The 17,802-nt window shown below is 51.2% G+C and overlaps 1 protein-coding gene across 1 annotated transcript in view; it reads right to left on the bottom strand.

The window, feature by feature from the left end:
* DIS3L2 (DIS3 like 3'-5' exoribonuclease 2) overlaps positions 1-17,802 on the bottom strand; it is a 270,536-nt gene that overhangs the window by 211,060 nt on the left and 41,674 nt on the right. Inside the window, exons 2-3 of the mRNA XM_055121806.1 lie at positions 3,269-3,416; positions 2,544-2,701 (exon numbers count right to left, since the gene is read on the bottom strand). Coding sequence (XP_054977781.1) covers positions 2,544-2,701; positions 3,269-3,320 — 210 coding nt within the window. The 5' untranslated portion in view covers positions 3,321-3,416. The remainder of the gene's footprint in view (positions 1-2,543; positions 2,702-3,268; positions 3,417-17,802) is intronic.

The raw sequence follows: 17,802 nt of genomic DNA, 5'->3' as shown, positions 1-17,802 counted from the left end.
AAGGACAGCTCCTGCCCGAGTAAGGCAAAGCACCAATAACGTGGCAAGCCATTAGTCGGGGCTTTAAAAAAAAGATATTACTCTACTTCTATTTTAAAATACATCCTCAGTATCTCTCAATAAATGTCTTTTCTCTGGACAAGAAGGAAAAAGCATTTCACTGTTACAATATACTTAAGTCTGAACACCAAGCTCCCCCGTGCTGTAAGGAGAAGACTGAGCCTCGCTCTCGAGACGGAGTCCCCGTGTCCTCCCCCTCTCGGCTGCTACCTGTCCCACCAAGGCTCGCCCGGGGCGAGTCTGTGTCTGCGAGCAGATGGGCCGTTTCTGTGCTCCGAAAAATCTTATTTACAGAGTTGTATGTTTCACACGGTGACCTCATATCTGGACCCATTCCTCTCCCCATCTGTGAAGAACAACTGTTCTCATCTGGGGGGAGGCGCTGGCGGCAGAGTCTCATGATGTCACAGGCCAGGAGGAATCACTTACACACCACTGGGAACGAGAGTTGCTATAATGACTGGACTTTTGGTTCATTTTATTATCAGCAAAGTGTTGCTTCAACAGCAAAAGTTAGTAAGATGAAGCAAAACAGAATGCTACTGCGCCCTATTTTCTTCACCTTACTTCTACAAATTCTCTGAACTGGACTTGCCAGTTTTGGTAAGGATATTTCCCTTCCAGTCACAGTCACTGAGCTACCCCCATGCTCTGCCTCAGTAGATAGGACCTTGATCTCTTTATTCTGTTAAGAAATGTTTATTCGGGGCTGGAGCAATAGCAGAGCAAGTAGGGCATTTTCCTTGCACACAACTGACCCGGGTTTAATTCCCAGCATCCCATAGGGTCCCCCGAGCACTTCCAGGAGTGATTCCTGAGTGCAGAGCCAGGAGTAACCCCTCAGCATCGCCGGGTGTGACCCAAAAAGAAAAAAGAAAAAAAAAATATATATATATATATATTCAATATACACTTATTTAGCATCAATCAGATGCCAGGCACTGGGCTGATTTGTGGGAAACAGGGATGACCCAGGTCTCAAGGAAATAAACAATCTAATGCCAAAGAGATGCAAATGCCAAAAAAAAAAAAAATGCAGTGGCTTTAGAATAAAGGCCATGGCTCAGCATGGGGAACTGAAATGACGCTTCTCCGAGGGGTGAGATCTGGGGAGGAACTTAAGAGGTCAAGCACAATTATGTCAAGAGAGTGGGAGAAAGGGCTCCGCGCACCGGACGGTGTGCCCAGCCACAGCGGCCGGGGAGGGCGGAGGGCGAGCGGGAGGGGCAGCGCACGGCTGGGCACAGGGGTTGGGCTCCCGGGACAGGAGCGCACGCGTGCCGCCACACTGGCAGGTGAGAGGGAGCTCAGCACACGTGTGACACACGGCAAGTGAAGGATTAATGGACGGACAGATGTCCCGCTGCAGCCTCGCCGCCACGGAGAAAGGCCTCGCTGGGCAACGGGGGAGCTGGAGAGAAGGTTGCAGTGACCCTGAAACCCTGAAGGCCTCTCCTGTCGGACACTCGCCCCTGCCCTGCGCGGCTCTAGGCGGTGGTGGCGGGAAAGGATGGAGATGGGACCTGTGCACGGCTGGACCCGCAGTCAAACCCAGGAGGGAGAAACTGGGCACGCACAGCGCCGGCAAAGCAGAAGCCAACACTACCAAGGCGTGCTCGCCAGACTCGCACACTGACCCAGGCCGGACTCCGGGCCCCGTCTCCGGGTCTGGGCTGGTGAGGCCTGCACTGCCAGGTTTTCCTTAGCGCCACCAGCCACCACCTCAGCGGTCCTGCTCCCCACCTCCCTGTCACTCATTTCCCAGGCCTGAGCTGACCACCCACCAGTTCCCCCGCAACGTCACTCCAACCATTTCCCAATTCCCCCAGGGCTCCCAGAGCATCCCAGCCAGCAGCCCTGCACGGAGACACTCACCACTCGGCCCCACGTCAGCGGGTCCACGGCGAGGCCCCTCCCTGCAGCAGGCTGCCCGCTCGCTCAAAGGACAGAAGGGAAGTGTGAACCCCGCACCTCTCGGGGCGCTGGCTGGGCTGCTGGTGAGCACCTGGTACGTGTGCACACAGGTGGAGTGTGAACCCCGCACCTCTCGGGGCGCTGGCCGGGCTGCTGGTGAGCGCCTGGTACGTGTGCACACAAGTCAGACACGACCAGCCTGGAGGAGCACGGTGTGCGGGCATGCCAAGGCGCACTGCACGTTCCGGCTGCCACTCTTGCCGGCTTCCTTCCCGCCTCTCGCTGGCGTGCGGCCCACGGGCTCCCCGTGAACTGGAGCTCGGGCACTGGGGGGCAAACCCAGCACACTTCTGCCCCCTCGTTCACAGCTCCCTCGCTTCCCTTCACTTCTCCCTGGCCAGGCTCAGCGAGACCCCCTCCCACAACCCCCACCCCTGCGTGCAAACAGCGGGGGCAGGGGGCACCATGCTGTTCCCGTGCATGGCACGGGGGGCCCAGGAGCCCCTGGTCCTCACGGCGCCCAGCGCTTTCCCGAGTCCCCCCGAGCACAGTGGGCCTGCGGCAGGCACCTGGATGAGCGTGCCTCTCTTCAAGCCCTCTGCGACATCCTCCCTGGACATGTACGTCTCAAATATGTTCTTCTTCTTCCCTCTTGCCGACTTGTTCTTGGACTTCCTGTCGCCCGGCGAAGCACCGATGCCATGTGCGCCAACCACAGGGGACACGCCTGGAAACAAGAGCAGCGATCAGCCCAGGGCCCGGTCCCTGCCCCGGAGTGCGGAACACACGGCCGATGGCTCCAAACCGCCAGAGCAAAGGAAACCACGGGTAAGGGGTCAGGGACACAACGCACAGACCAGACCGGAGCTTCCAGTCCGCACCGGAATATGCCAGGCACGTAACCCAGTCGGCGGGCACAGGGCGCTCTGCTGCGCACGGGCACGGACTTTCTGAAACTATGAAGAATGAGACAACTGTCCCTTTTAGGAAGGAGACAAACAGCTGTGCTCAACAGAATAAAAATGAGGGACAATACAGGACAAAATAACAGGGAGATTTTCTTTTTTTTGGCTTTTTGGGTCACACCCGGCAATGCACAGGGGTCACTCCTGGCTCTGCACTCAGGAATTACCCCTGGTAGTGCTCAGGGGACCATATGGGATACTGGGAATAGAACCCAGGTCGGCCGCATGCAAGGCAAATGCCCTCTCTGCTGTGCTATCGCTCCAGTCCCCAACAGGGAGATTTCTTAACGGGCCACAGCAACACCCCCCCCCCATTTGCCTTTTGCTACCTCGGGGGGCCCCCAGGGGCCACAGGCTCAGCCGGCAGTCAGAATGGTTCATGGCTGGTTCCTAGGCCACCGCTGCTCTCCAGGTTCGGGGGCTGCCGCCGCTCGGCTCCGAGGTTTTCTTTGCGTTGAGCAGCTTAGTTGTCACCAGCTGAAACCAGAGCGAGGAGGAAGGGTGACTGGGGAGCAGTGGCCGCAGGCCCCTCTGCTGGGCACGCTGGAGTGGTGCCACGCTCTCGGCAGGGGACCGAGCACACATCTGTCCTGTGCTCCTGTTCAAGGTCTTCATCCACACAGGGGTGACCAGCTGGCGGCGTGCCTGACCTCAGCTGAACACCTCCACAAGGGCAAGGCGGCGGGAATTCAGGGACTCTGCGGCTCTGCTCAGCTTGGGAAACACAGAAGAGCAGGAGAGGAAATGGATTCTAAACTAGAATAAAGATCTAGGATGTAAAGGCTATGATGAGCTAGGTACTAAGTCCTGACTCAAGAGACCGGTATTGGGCGACAGTACAGCAGGTGGGGTAATATCTGCCTTGCACGAGGCCAACTTGGGTTCGATTCTTGGCATCTTATATAGTCCCTGAGCACCACCCAGGAGTAACCCCTGAATATCACCAGGTGTGACCCAAAATAAATCAAATAAAATGTGTAAGAGAGAGAGACAGGCAGAGAGAGAAAGAAAGAGAGAGAGAGAGAGAGAAAGAGAGACAGAGAGAGACAGAGAGAGAGAGACTCGGCATTTACTAAAGCCAACCCCCCTTGGACAGTGATGCTCTTCTATAAAACCAAGTGAATCGAGTCCTTTGAATTCAACAAAACTCCCGCCACAATCTGATATGCTCAAGTCTGCGGAGTGGTGCGGACGGTACCCCAACTTGTGAAAAGCAGCAGAGCTGCAGAGGGAGGGGTGCCCGCCTGCCCACCCTCACCTGCCAGCACTTCAAGCCGGCCCTCGGCCAGAAGCTCGGGCAGCCACCGGCTCAGCGGCCTGGAATGCGAGGCTCCCGGCTGGCCCCCGCCTTCCACCTGGGTCCCGGACATGTCATCACAGCTCCGACTCTCTACTCCGCTGGCCACCGGCCCAGGGCTCAAGCCCCAGCTTGCACAGCTCCAGAGTCCTGGTGGGCAGCTTGTTTCCCACAGAGCGGATCAAGGTGTCATTCTAAACACTAGCTGCCATTTCCTCTGAATTTCCCACACACATCCTTCCCCGAAATGAAGTCATTTTTCTTTAAACTAAAATGAATAATCAGGAGAGGAGCCATCAGGAGGGGGTGAGAGCAGGTCGCTCCACGGTACACAGAGACACGGGAAGATCCAGAACATACACGGGAGGAGAGACGCAGGTGGTCCCAGATAAACGAGGCAGTGGGACACGCTCGCAGAGAAGCCGGGACTCCTGACGGTCTGATTCAGAAACACCTTCATCCGCTCACTGACTCAACAAATGCTCTGGCAAGCCCTGAACTGGGCACAAGGAGAACCCAAGGTTAATTCCAATTGCAAAAGTCACTGAAATAACAACACAAGTGGAGAAGTGATAAGCACTCCTGGTTTTCTTTATGTTGGGAAGATGCACACAGGAGGGGAGACGAGAGCTTCCAGATCAGAATGCTGAGAGAACCTCAGGAGGAACTGAGGGCTGCGAGCAGGGCAAGGCACTGGCCAAAGCAGCACCACGACACACACGGGGGGAAAGACAGGCTCTGGCAGCATTCCTTCCAGCTGGATCGGGCCCAGGCGATATGAAGGAAAGCAAACCAATTGGAGGGGCTCGAAAACCAGCCCCTTTTTTTCAAAGGCAGTTGGGAATTTCTGAAGCATGAAGGAGCGGAACAAGAGCTCAGGGCTGCGTTTCGGGAAGAACTAACCTGGCAGAGGATGCAGCGGCATCTGGAGTTGAGAATGACCAGAGGCAGCTGCACCTTAAGAAAAATCTAGAGCAGATGAGGCAAAAGGGACGGACGCCTGAACCGAAGTCGCACGCAGACACGGAAACGGAAAAGCCAGGCCTCAAGGTACCCCGAGCAAGCGGCTCCGCAAGCAGGCGACGAGCAGGGCCACGCGGTGGCGACTGTGGGACTTCAAACTGGGGGAGAGAGCACTGCCACCAAGTCAGAGACGGTGACCAACGCTGCGCGGGGCTCACATGCTCCCACAAATACACACTCTCTGTCCAACGCTGAGAAACCAGGGCCAAACGCAGAGGAAGCAACGAGTCACCTACTTGCACAAGCATCTAAGCCAACGTTGACTGGGCAATATGACCAAGAAAGGGGCAGGGGTCTAGCAGAGGGCCGAGGGCAAAATCTACCTTTGTACAAAAGGGAAAAGGTAGGCAAAAAAGCAACAGAACTGCTACCAAGGACACATAAAAAGAACTAGTGGAGCCAAACAAGGGCGGCAATAAGGCCGGGCTAAGGCCGGGTCACGCCAGAGTAACCGCGTGAGTGAGGGCAGCAAGGCGGCGGCTAGGGGAGGCAGGCACTGCCGGGAGAAACACAGGCCAAACACCCGTCACAGGTCAAAACCGGCGCTTCATACCCGGTCCCGGTGCACATCAGACTTCAAGTCTGAGAGAAGTTCCTGGAGTCCAGTGAGACTCAAATGTCTGCCGGCTGCTGGAACTTTCCTTCACCACAGAGATGGCAGTTGGGGAAATTCATAGCCGACGTGTCTCTCTCGCTCAGGAAGACAGAGACTAGGCTGGGTGCAGGGTGGGCCCTCAGAGGCTGCAGCAGGTGCTCCGGCTCACGCTGCCCCCAAACAAGCGGCATGAGTGAGCCTTCCCTGTGCCAGCCGGGAGAAACACACTACACGCACTACACACAAGACAGCGGACACAGAAACGGGAACTCGAGGCCCAGGAAACCCAACTGGCAAGGGTGAGGAGACAGCCGGGAGGGGATCGAAACTTGCCCGGGAGGAGGTGGGGAAATCTGGAGTGAATCAGCTACGAGGCAGGCTGGGAGCAGGTGACTGAGTCTGGGGGACACCATGACAGCTAATCCGATCCAGAGTGACAGGCCCTGACACAGCTGCATAGTGCCCGCTGCTTCCCAGAGCCCTGGGCCTCTCGGAGGCCAACTCGAGTACAGATGGATGGCTGCATCTACACACATGCTGAGCCCGCCACCACACGACTCCGGCCAGGCAGAAAACCAAGGACATCTGCCATGACTGTCCCCAGGCCCCTCCTATCAGAAAAAAAGGGACACTGCAACCTTCCTCTGACACAGCCCCTACCCGTGTGTCCCTCACCCAGTCCTACCAGTCAGCCCCGAGTCCTGTACCAAGGACCTAGCCCCGAGTCCTGTACCAAGGACCTGTATTTATTCAATTTTCACATGTGGTCCCCAAGGGGGGGGTCTAGTGGTCCCCAGCTACAAAATGCTATTCTAAAGGGTTGGAAAGAACATAAACTGACAAAGAACAACTACTAAGATCATCATCAAAATACCCATTCTGAAGAGCTGGGCTGGGTGAGAGTCGCCAGCCAACGTGCCCTACTTGCCCTATGGCACTGTTCTAAAAGCAGGGAAGGGGGAATGGGGCAGGCGGCAGGCTGCAGAGAGAGCGTCTTCGAGGAAAGCAGCTGGATGAAACAAATGGATCCTGAATCCTTCACATTTCCATCCCAGCACAATGCAACGTGCAGAACTGTGCAAACTGCCACAAAGCCATGAAAGTAGATGGCAAAATTTCCAACACTGGGAAGCTGAACAAAATACGGTAAAAAGGCAACTGGATCAAAGAGGAAATCAAGGAAGAAATACAAAAGATTCCTTGAAACTAATGAGAATGAAGACACGGCTACCAGAATCTACGGGTACAGCAAAAGCCGCACTAAGGGGGAAATTCATAGCAATGCCGGCCTACAGTAAGAAAGAAGAAAAATCCAAATCAACAACCTAAACACACATTTCAAAATCTGGAGAAGGAACAAAACCAAATTCAAAAGTAGTAGAGGGAGGGAACTAATAAAAACTAGAGCAGCAATCACAGCATAGAAACCAAGAACACAACTCAAAGAATCAATGAAACCACAGCAGGTTCTTTGAAAAAATAAACAAGATAATCCTTTAGCTAAACTCACAAGGGAGAAAAAAAGAGGAAATGTTCAAATAAATCAGATAAGAGATTAAAGTGGAGAAATTACAACAAATCCTTCAGCAATTCAGAACCGAATGAGATTAAGTTACTATGAACAACTTCATGCTCTTAAACTGGAGAACCTAGAGAAATAGAGAGATTCTTTGAGTCACGTAACCCCCAAAAGCTGACTGAGGAGGAAGCAGAAAGCCTAAATTGGCCAATCACAAGTAAGGAAATTGAAACAATGATTAAGAATCTTCCCAAGAAAAAAAGTTCCAGTCCAGATGGGATCACTGGTAAGTTCTATCAAACCTTCAAAAAAAATTTACTGTTTTTGCTCCTTAAGCTTTTCCAAAATATCGAAGACACAAGAATCCTAGGAAATACCTTCTATGAAGCTAACAATACACTAATACCCAGAGCAGAGATACTTCCAAAAGAAAAAAATTTTCAGATCAATATCCCTGACGAATATTGATGCAAAAACTCAACAAAATCTTAGCTAACCAAATTCAACAACATATCATAAAAATTATACATCCTGATCGAGTGGGATTCATCCCAGGGATGCAAGGATGGTTCAACATGTGCACATCAATTAATATAATATACCACAATAAAAGGAAAGATAAAACTCATCTGATCACATCAACTGATGCACAGAAAGCCTCTGTCAAGGGGCTGGAGCAATGGCACAGCAGATAGGGCATTTGCCTTGCATGCGGCCAACCTGGGTTCGATTCCCAGCATCCCATATGGTCCCCTGAGCACCGCCAGGAGTAACTCCTGAGTGCAGAGCCAGGAATAACCCCTGTGCATCGCTGGGTGTGACCCAAAAAGCAAAAAATAAATAAATAAATAAAAAGAAAGAAAAGAAAAAAGCCTCTGTCAAGGTCCAATATCCACTCATGATTAAAAACTCTCAACAAAACAGGGGTGGAAGGAACCTTCCTCAAGACGATAATGGTGTTATTTTTAATGGTAAAATATTGAAAGAATTCCCCGAGATCAGGTACAAAAGGCAAGGATGTCCACCCTCTCCACTTTTATTCAACATAGTGTTAGAAGTTCTAGTTACAGCAATCAGAGAAGACAAAATAAATCAAAGGGATCCAAAGTGGAAAACAAGAAACCAAATTATCACTATTTGCAGATGACATGATGATATATATAGATAACCCTAAAGGGTCCACAAAACAAAAACAAAAACAAGTGGCTGAAGCGATAGCACATCGGGTAGGGTGTTTGCCTTGAGCACAGCTGACCCGGGTTTGACTCCCAGCATCCCATATGGTCCCCCAAGCACCACCGGGAGTAATTCCTGAGTACAGAGCCAGGAGTAACCTTTGTGCATCACTGGGAGTGACCCCCCCAAAGAAAAACCTCCTAGAAACAATAAATCAACAGAGCAAAGTGGCCAGCTACAAAGTCAATGCACAAAAATCAGTCCATTCTTATATACAAACAATGAATCAGAGGAGAAAGTGGTCAAAAATAGCGGTTAAAATAGTGTCCAAAAACATCAAGCATCTAGGAATCAGCTTAACAAAAGATGAGGGAGATCTATACCATGATAACTCTAAAACACTTCAGGAAGAAACAGAAGACTTCATGAAAATGAAAAAAAAATTCACGTTCATGGACTGGAAGAATCAATATCCTTAAAATGACTATCCTACAGTGGTTGGACTTTCGCCTTTCACTCGGCCAACCCGAGTTCGATTCCTCCGCCCCTCTCGGAGAGCCCGGCAAGCTACCGAGAGTATGGAGCCCAAACGGCAGAGCCTGGCAAGCTACCCGTGCGTATTGGATATGCCAAAAACAGTAACAATAAGTCTCTCAATGAGAGACGTTACTGGCGCCCGCTCGAACAAATCGATGAGCAACGGGATGAGAGTGACCTAAGTATATATATGTTCAATGCAATCACTATCCAAATTCAGACAAAATACTTCCAGGATCTAAAAGGTCAGTAATAAAGCTTGTATGGAATCAGAAAGGCCACAAGTCATCAAAGCCATACTGAAAACTAAGGAATTGGGTGGTTTTTCATTACCTAATTTGGAACTGCATTACAAAGCGACAGCGATCCAAGCATGCATAGTGTTGGGATAAAGACAGGCCCTCTGATCAATGGTCAGAACCAAATACCCAGTGACAAAACCCTGTATATTTGGACAATTAATTTTCAGTGAGGGAGCTGACAACATGCACTGGAGTAAAGCTAGCCTCTTTGACAAATGGTGCTGGGAAAACTGAGTAACTACCTGTAAGAAATCAAAGCTGGATCCATTTCTTACACCCTCACACAAAAGCCAAGCCAGAGTGAATCATGGCCCTGAGATCTGACCGGAAATTATCAAGTACACGGAGGAAAATATAGGCAGAACACTTCAAGATTTGGACCTGAAAGGTGCCTTCAATGATCTGATACCACTGGCAAAGACAACTAAATTAGAAATAAACAAATGATTTCTATTTTTTAATTAAAATAAATAAATAAATAAACAAACACATGGGACAACATAAAATTAAAGAGCTTCCACATGGCAAAAGAAACACAGGCTAAAACTGAAAGACAGTTAACTGGGAAAAAATATCTGCACTCAACACATCAGATCAAAGTTTGATATACAGGATACATAAAGTATTCATAAAGATCAATCAAAGATTATTTCAAAACCCTACTTAACAAACGGGAAAAGGAAATGAAAAGACACTTCTCGGGTGGCCAACAGGCACATGAAAAAATGCTCAGCATCATTCATCATCCGAGAAATCCAAATCAAGATGACAATGAGCTATCATCTCACACCAGTGAGAATGGCACATATCAAAAATAGTAGGAGCCATCTGTGTTGGCGGGGATGCGGTGAAGAAGGAGCTCTCATCCACTGCTGTCGGGGATGTTGTCTGTACAGCCCCGGGGAAAACAGTATGCAGAGTTCTCAGAAAACTTAAATTTGAGCTGCCATGTGACCCAGCAATTCCACTTTGGGGCATCTACTTACAGGACACAGACTCTTCTCAGAATGGTGTAGGTGCACTGTTATTCATTGCTGCCTTCAATACAATAGCTAAGACACGGAATCGACCTAGGTGTCCAGCAACAGGTTATGATGGGGTGAATATGCATGATGGAATACTAGGAAGAGCTGCAAGGAACAGTGAAATAACGCCATTTGCTGCAAGCCGGCTGGAAGTGGCAGAGACCGTGTTGAATGAAGGAAGCCAGAAAAAGGCAAGCAGGGCGATCTTACTAATCTGCTGGACTTAGAATATTAAGGGGGGATGCCTAGATCACCCTTGACCCCAACGTTTAGAGAAGAGAAGGCCAGGGAAAGAAATCAAGAACAGGACAGAAAGGGTGAAGAGGCAGTGGGGCTCAGCTACCCTGGTGATACGGGAGAGCGGTGCAGCCGCACATCCAAAACCCAGATTACAAAACCGCAAATATGAGATCTAAGCTGCTGGCACAGCGGGTAGGGCGTTTGTCTTGCTCGCAGCCGACCCAGGTTCAATTCCTCTATCCCTCTCGGAGAGCCCGGCAAGCTACTGAGAGTATCCCGCCCACACGGCAGAGCCTGGCAAGCTCCCCGTGGTGTATTCGATATGCCAAAAACAGTAACAACAAGTCTCACAATGGAGACGTTACTGGTGCCCGCTCGAGCAAACTGATGAGCAATGGGGACAGTGCTAAGACAGTGCTAAGTAAGATCTCTGTGATGTGCCTGTTAAGCCAACAGGCATGGGGTGAGGGGGATTGATGGGGAGGGAATATGGGGACACTGGTGGAGGGAAGTTGACGCTGGTGGAGGGATTAGTGTTGAAATATCATATGCCTAAAACTCAACTATCAATAACTTTCTTAATCACAGTTCTTTAATTAAAAAAAATGGAAAAACGACAATGTAAAGTGGAGAGCAAGTGCTCCGCCCTGTGAATAAAGGAAGTGGGGGGCGGGAAGGACGTGACAGAGACACGGGCAGTGGGCTGGGCCCGAGAGACGCGGCTAGCAAATATGAGTACAGAGGCAGGACTCTGGGACCAGGCAAGCACCTGGACGCAGCTATGTCAAGGCGGAGATTATTCCAAAATAAAAATGGAGCAAAAGCAAGTGAAAAGGTGTAATGGAAAGAGGACCCCCTGCAGGAGAAATTTTTTAAGACAGTGAAATAAACAATTTACAAGTTAAATAATGTAAACAAAAGCCCTGGAGGCCAAAGAGATAGTGCAGCAGGTAGGGAACCTTCCTTGATCCCCAGCATCCCACGTGGTCCCCTGAAGCCCCACCAGGGGTGATCCCTGAGCACAGAGCCAGGAGTAAGCCCTGAGCACAGTAAGGCGTGGGGCGAGGGGGTAGGAAAAGCATATACACATATACATATATATATATACATGCATATATAAAACCACAAAAATAAATGTATCAAAAACATCCATGGTTCTTTTAAAAATCTTTGAGCTCTCTCTAGACGTATATCTAGACATACAACAAATTCAAAGTATTCTGACCAAAGACATACAAAAAAATTCAGAAGTGCTTCCTAAAGAAAGTTCACCCAAGCCTGAAGCGGGGAAAGAACAGGGGGGTGCATGGGCCCCCCCACCCCGCCTGCACCCACACCCACTCCCCCTGTGGAAGGCGTGGGGCAGGGCAAGCTGGAGTGTGGCAGAGCGAGGGAAACGCCCTGCCCGAGGCACTGTCAAACAATGGTGACTCCAGGGGCAAAACCCCACGGAGGTCAACCCCCAGCCGGAGTTTGCAGTGCTAGTCAGGGCAGGCCAGCCCGGCAGGCCGGCCAGAAACCCAGGAGGGAGAACCAGAGCGGAGATAAGATCGGCTCCTCCTGCCGTGTAATTGCACAATCATGGGCGGGAGAGCGCGGAGAGGCCCCGAGCCTGGGTCCTGGCCGAGGGGAGCCTGGCGAACAGGGGCGAACGCCAGGGCACGCTCGTAAACTGCCTGAACCTGAGCGCATTCCTCACTCGCAGAGGCTGAGAGAGAGGGCAGCCTCCTTGTCTCAGGACTCACAGCGAAAAAGTGCCCGACCAAGCAAGCAGAAAGCCAGGCTTCAATCTCAAAGCCAGAAAGGACTGGGCAGAGACGGCAGCGTCTACAACAGAAGGCGGAACGGACTCCGGGAAGTTAGTCCGTGAAGCAAACCGCCACTCACTCTAGGGAGCAAAGGAATCCCAACGCAGTACGCACATGTCAACAAAAACTGTAAAATATGCAAAAAGAAAACCAAAGTGCCAAGGAAGTATGGCCCATACATAGAGGGCTGGGGGCCCTGTGTATGAGATAGAAAAAAGATATAGAGATAGAAAAAAGAGTTAAGGCACTGAACTTGCATAAGGCCAACCCTGGTTCAATCCCAACACCACGTGTGGTCCCCTGAGAGCACCACCAGGAGCGACCCTTGGCACAAAGACGAGAGGAGCCCAAGTACCACTAGGTGTAGTCAAAGTAATTGTCTCTGACAAAAATCGTCTCACAGGGAAGCCGAGATCAACAAAGACTTGCAAGCAGGCAGCCGATATACATCCCTAGGACTAAAAGAAACTCTAAAGCATGCCAATAAATAATATAAATTTTCAATAAGAAAATAGATGTTATTTAAACATATACATCACAGTTACTAAAAAAATTAAATACACATAAACACACGTGCAAGCGCGTGCGCGTGCACATACACACACACACACACACACACACACACACACACACTTGGGCCAAGTAGCTGAAAGGGCCGGACTGCATGCTCTGTGTGCGGGAGGCTGAGCACTGCACTTTCTCCCATGCACAGTCAGGAGATAAACCCAAGCACCAAGCCAGGAATATCCCCTGAGCACCACTGAGTGAACCCCACTCCAGCAAAGAACCAAATGGAAATTCCAAACTGCAGTGAAAATTTCATTACAGGGACCAACTGAACTAGAAGAAAAAAGATTCGATGAACCTTAAAAAGGAAAATCAATCAAGCAAATCTGAAAAAATATATATTTTAATATTTTGCTTTTAAATCAAATTTTAGAAGTTGGTAATAGAGTCCGGCTCCATTGTCTTTTTCCAATCGTGGGACCACTGACTTATGTGCATCTCACCTCCCCACTGGACAAGTAAATCAAGTCCATGTGTGTGCCATCTGTGACCCCAGGGAAAAATTCAAATTTCCTAATCTCTCCAGCTTGCCTGTGGGAACTTCACTGAGTCCCCACCTAGCCATCATGAAGGATGAGCACACGCCTGGTGCCCACTCAAGTCAGGTCAGACAGCTCGGGTGCAAGTTATTCTCCCCCCGAGTCTCCTGGTAGGTAATAAATGTTCTTCCAAATACTTTCTCTTGGTATATGGAATATAGTCAATGCAGACATCCTAGTAATTGGGAAAGAATCCATTCCACCTCCACAGACTGACCACAGGACAGGAATGGATGGGGTTAGCGTGACCAACTTTGGAGATACGGAAAAGATCCCAGGAGAAAAGAAATGAACAATTTGAGGCAACTGGCCAACATAGATGAAATGAACAAACTCCCCAGATGAAATGAACAAACTCCCCAGATGAAATGAACAAACTCTACAGGGACACCAATCACTGACCGCTCACTTAGGAAGAAAAGGGCCAGGGAGACAGCCCAGGGATGGGGGCAGAGTCTAGCACGAGGGCTCAAGGTCAAGCCCAGATGCCGTAGCCACCCCCCCCCCCCCCGCACTGGGCCTCGAGAGGCGTGAACTGCCCTGTTGGCCAAGTATTACCAGAATACTGTGATATGATACTTCACAGGCATTGTGATATACCATATAGGTGGTAAGAAAACCATGGGATTTGGGAGCATTCTGCCCTGCAAAAAAGTGAAACCTACATATACACAAACAGATATTCTGCTTTTCGGCTTCCTAGATACCATCAGAGCCCTCCAAAAATTAGTAAACATCTGTAGAAGACAAATAGTGCACAGTACTAGCTTAGCTGCTCAGCCTTTAGCGGTCAGCCTGGTCACTCTCTCTCAGGGTGTGCCCCCTTGCAGCCACCTCCGGCCCCTTCCGTCTCTCATTTACTCCCAACCTTCTTTAGCAGATGTGGGGGAGAAGTGCAGTAAACTAGCTTTTGTAGCTGTTTTCTAGCTGTTGCCGAGAGGAATGCTGGTTTCCAACCATTTTCTGACACACCGTACAACTGGAAGTGAGGCTCACGCTTTCCTCTCTGAGTTCCGTCTTAAATCCCAGCTCACTCACCGGACAAAACGTCTCCACAATTTCATCTATCCTCCTCTCCCTCTATAAGAAATGCCCCGATATGTCATCGCCTTCTAAATGTGTTCTTCATTCCAGTTTTCTCTATCGGCTCTAGAACTTTCCAGTCCTCATTGTTGTCTCCATGGCTGACTCCCCCGGGCAGACCGCCCAAGCTCCCGGCCTCCGTCTCATTTCTCTCGTTCCCACCCCCGGCACAGTCGGAAACTCTGGGCTCAGACCTCTTTCCTCCCGCACACTCTGCTGAATCGCCTTGACATGTGCCGCTGTCCCCTCTCGAGCGGGAAGCACGAAAGGCTGCAGACGCCCCTCGGGACTGAGGGGAATCGCCATCGCCAACACCGTGGCACACTCTCCTTGCATTTTCCTTCCTGCCCCTGAAGAGAAGGGCCCTCAACCACCCACTGGGCTACACGCTCTCCCCCTGTGACCTCCGGGGCCCCTTCGCCCTTCTCCGTGTGACTCCAATCTCCCGGCTGCCTCTTCTCTCATCGACTTCAAGTTCCGACCGTTTGCACGGCTCCATTCTGCGGGTCACTCTAGACGGGGGCCGACTCAGCAGTGCTCAAAAGGTCACAGGGGCGGGGATCAAACTAATGGCCTCACCCATGACAGGCAGGGGCCTGCCCCTGGCGCTCCCTCCCTGACCCTTCAACAGTCTACTCCCTTCTATGCGGAAAGGTCTTACACCTGTATCTTGAGTCCTACTTTCTGACGCTCTTCAACTTTCCAACTTCCTGCTAAATGCAACTGGCAAGCACTCCCAAAGCGACTATTCCTAATTTTTTATTCTAATTATTCCTCTCGGAGGGTCGACTCGCCCAGATCATCATGGCCTTGTGTTCCCAGAGAAGGACCTGTAGCCCCCGCTGGCCTGGCTGAAGGGCACGGAGAGAGCCCACCTCAACCTGCTCAGGCAGGCGTGGAGGAGCGTCCCAGGGCTGCGGTCTCGGGGCAGCCGCCGACAGTGGCTCGGCCACATCCAGCTCCTGGTCCAAGTGGGCTGACGGTTTCCTTTCCGGGATGCGTTGGCCAGCTGGCTGGGAGGAGCAGCCAGAGAACCTGGGACTTGTCACTCTGCTCAGAGGAGAGATGTGCTTTCCCCGGCCCACTGCCCTCACAGCCTCCCCCTCCCGCCAGCTACCGCTGCCCTCACAGCCCCACCCCTGCTGCCCTCAGAACCCCTCACCTGCTGCCCTCACAGCCCCACCCGTGCTGCCCTCACAGCCCCACCCCTGCTGCCCTCATAGCCCCTCACCTGCTGCCCTCATAGCCCCTCACCTGCTGCCCTCACAGCCCCACCCCTGCTGCCCTCATAGCCCCTCACTTGCTGCCCTCACAGCCCCACCCCTGCTGCCCTCATAGCTCCTCACATGCTGCCCTCACAGCCCCACCCCTGCTACCCTCATAGCCTCTCACCTGCTGCCCTCATAGCCCATCACCTGTTGCTCTCACAGCCCCACCCCTGCTGCCCTCATAGCCCTTCACCTGCTGCCCGCACAGCCCCACCCGTGCTGCCCTCACAACCCCACCCCTGCTGCCCTCAAGTCCCACTCCCGCTGCCCTCACAGCCCCTCACCCACTGCCCTCACAGCCCTCCCTGCCCCCACAGCTACCCACTCTCACACTCACAGGCTCTCCTTGCCCAGCCCGAAGCCCCACTGTGTTCCCTGCCTCGGGAGCAGCACTCAGGGTTGAGCCTGACCACTCTGCACTAGCCACTTAATATTCCGTTCGCTACTCTGGAATAAGGAGGGGAGAATAGCACAGCGGGTAGGGCATCTCCCTTGCATGCGGCTGACCCCGGTTCGATTCCTCCGTCCCTCTCAGAGAGCCTGGCAAGGTACCGAGAGTGTCCCGCCTGAACGGCAGAGCCTGGCAAGCTCCCTGTGGTGTATTCGATACGCCAAAAACAGTAACAACAAGTCTCACAATGGAGACATTACTGGTGCCCGCTCCAGCAAATCGATGAACAACGGGACGACAGTGCTACATTGCTATTATTCCTCTTATTAAATTTGTCACTGTCACTGTCATCTCGTTGCTCATTGATTTGCTTGAGCGGGCACCAGTAACGTCTCTCATTGTGAGACTTATTGTTACTGTTTTTACTGTATTAAGTTTGTGATTAAACAAAATCACAAATTAAGTATGCCCACCTGCATAATTCATTCAGATTAACAGTATCATTCGGTAGCAATGAGCGGTCATCCACCCTCCTTCTCCCCATTAGCAGTCTATTACCAAATTTTATTGTACCTATAAAATGTGTCCTAAAGAAATTATTTCAAGGCCAGAGCAATAGTCAAGTGGGAATGGTGTTTGCCTTGCATACGGCCAACCCAGGTTCAATCCCTGGCATCCCAGTTGGTCCCCCAAGCCCGCCAGGAGTAATTTCTGAGTGCAGAGCCAGGAGTAACCCCTGAGCACTGCCTTGTGTGGCCCAAAATCAAACAAACAAAAAAGCTAACAAAATTCCTTCTTATCCAACTAGATTAATACCACCTAAATAAATACAGGTTGATGCAAGAGTGCAGAGCAAAGATGGCAACCGTTTCTTTATTAAAGATCTTCCAACCATTAACTTTTCTCAAGTCTACAATTTTAACTAAGACGCAGAATATTTTATTAAGTACCTTTTCAAAACTCTTCAGGGTTCCCTTCTGCACCCTATAAACTAACCTAAAGAGATTTTGAAACAGACTAGAAGCTTGACTACTTCACTTGAATAAACTTCACTCGAATGGACACAGGGCATCGAGGTATCTGGCTGACACTCTCTCAACGGGGAGGGATTCAGGACAAAACCAGCGCTGGAGTTAGAGGCGCCAACGTGGATGGGCATCACCTAAACTGCGGAGGGTCCAAACAGAATAAAGCGTTAGAAAGAGGAAGAGTTTGGCGCTTCCTGGCTGAATTTTCGAACAGAGACACTCTCCTGCCCTGAGCACTCTCGGTGTCCGACCTTCCGGCCCAGATGGGCACTGCACTGGGCCAGCGTCTGGACTCACTGAACTGCACCCCTGGCATTCCTGGGTCTCGCGCTTGCCCCCAGCAAGCAGGGGGAAACTTCTCCGCATCCGTGACCGCGCAGTCCAGTGGGGGAATAACTACCTTCCGGGAGCCCTGGAGCTACAGCTTCTGTCTCTCCAGAGTCGCGTCTCTGGGCCAGGAGCCAC

This window comes from Sorex araneus, chromosome X (genome assembly GCF_027595985.1).
Source record: "Sorex araneus isolate mSorAra2 chromosome X, mSorAra2.pri, whole genome shotgun sequence".
Classification (NCBI taxonomy): domain Eukaryota; kingdom Metazoa; phylum Chordata; class Mammalia; order Eulipotyphla; family Soricidae; genus Sorex; species Sorex araneus.
Note: the sequence above shows the minus strand (reverse complement) of the source record. Positions and strands in the feature narration are given on the sequence as shown.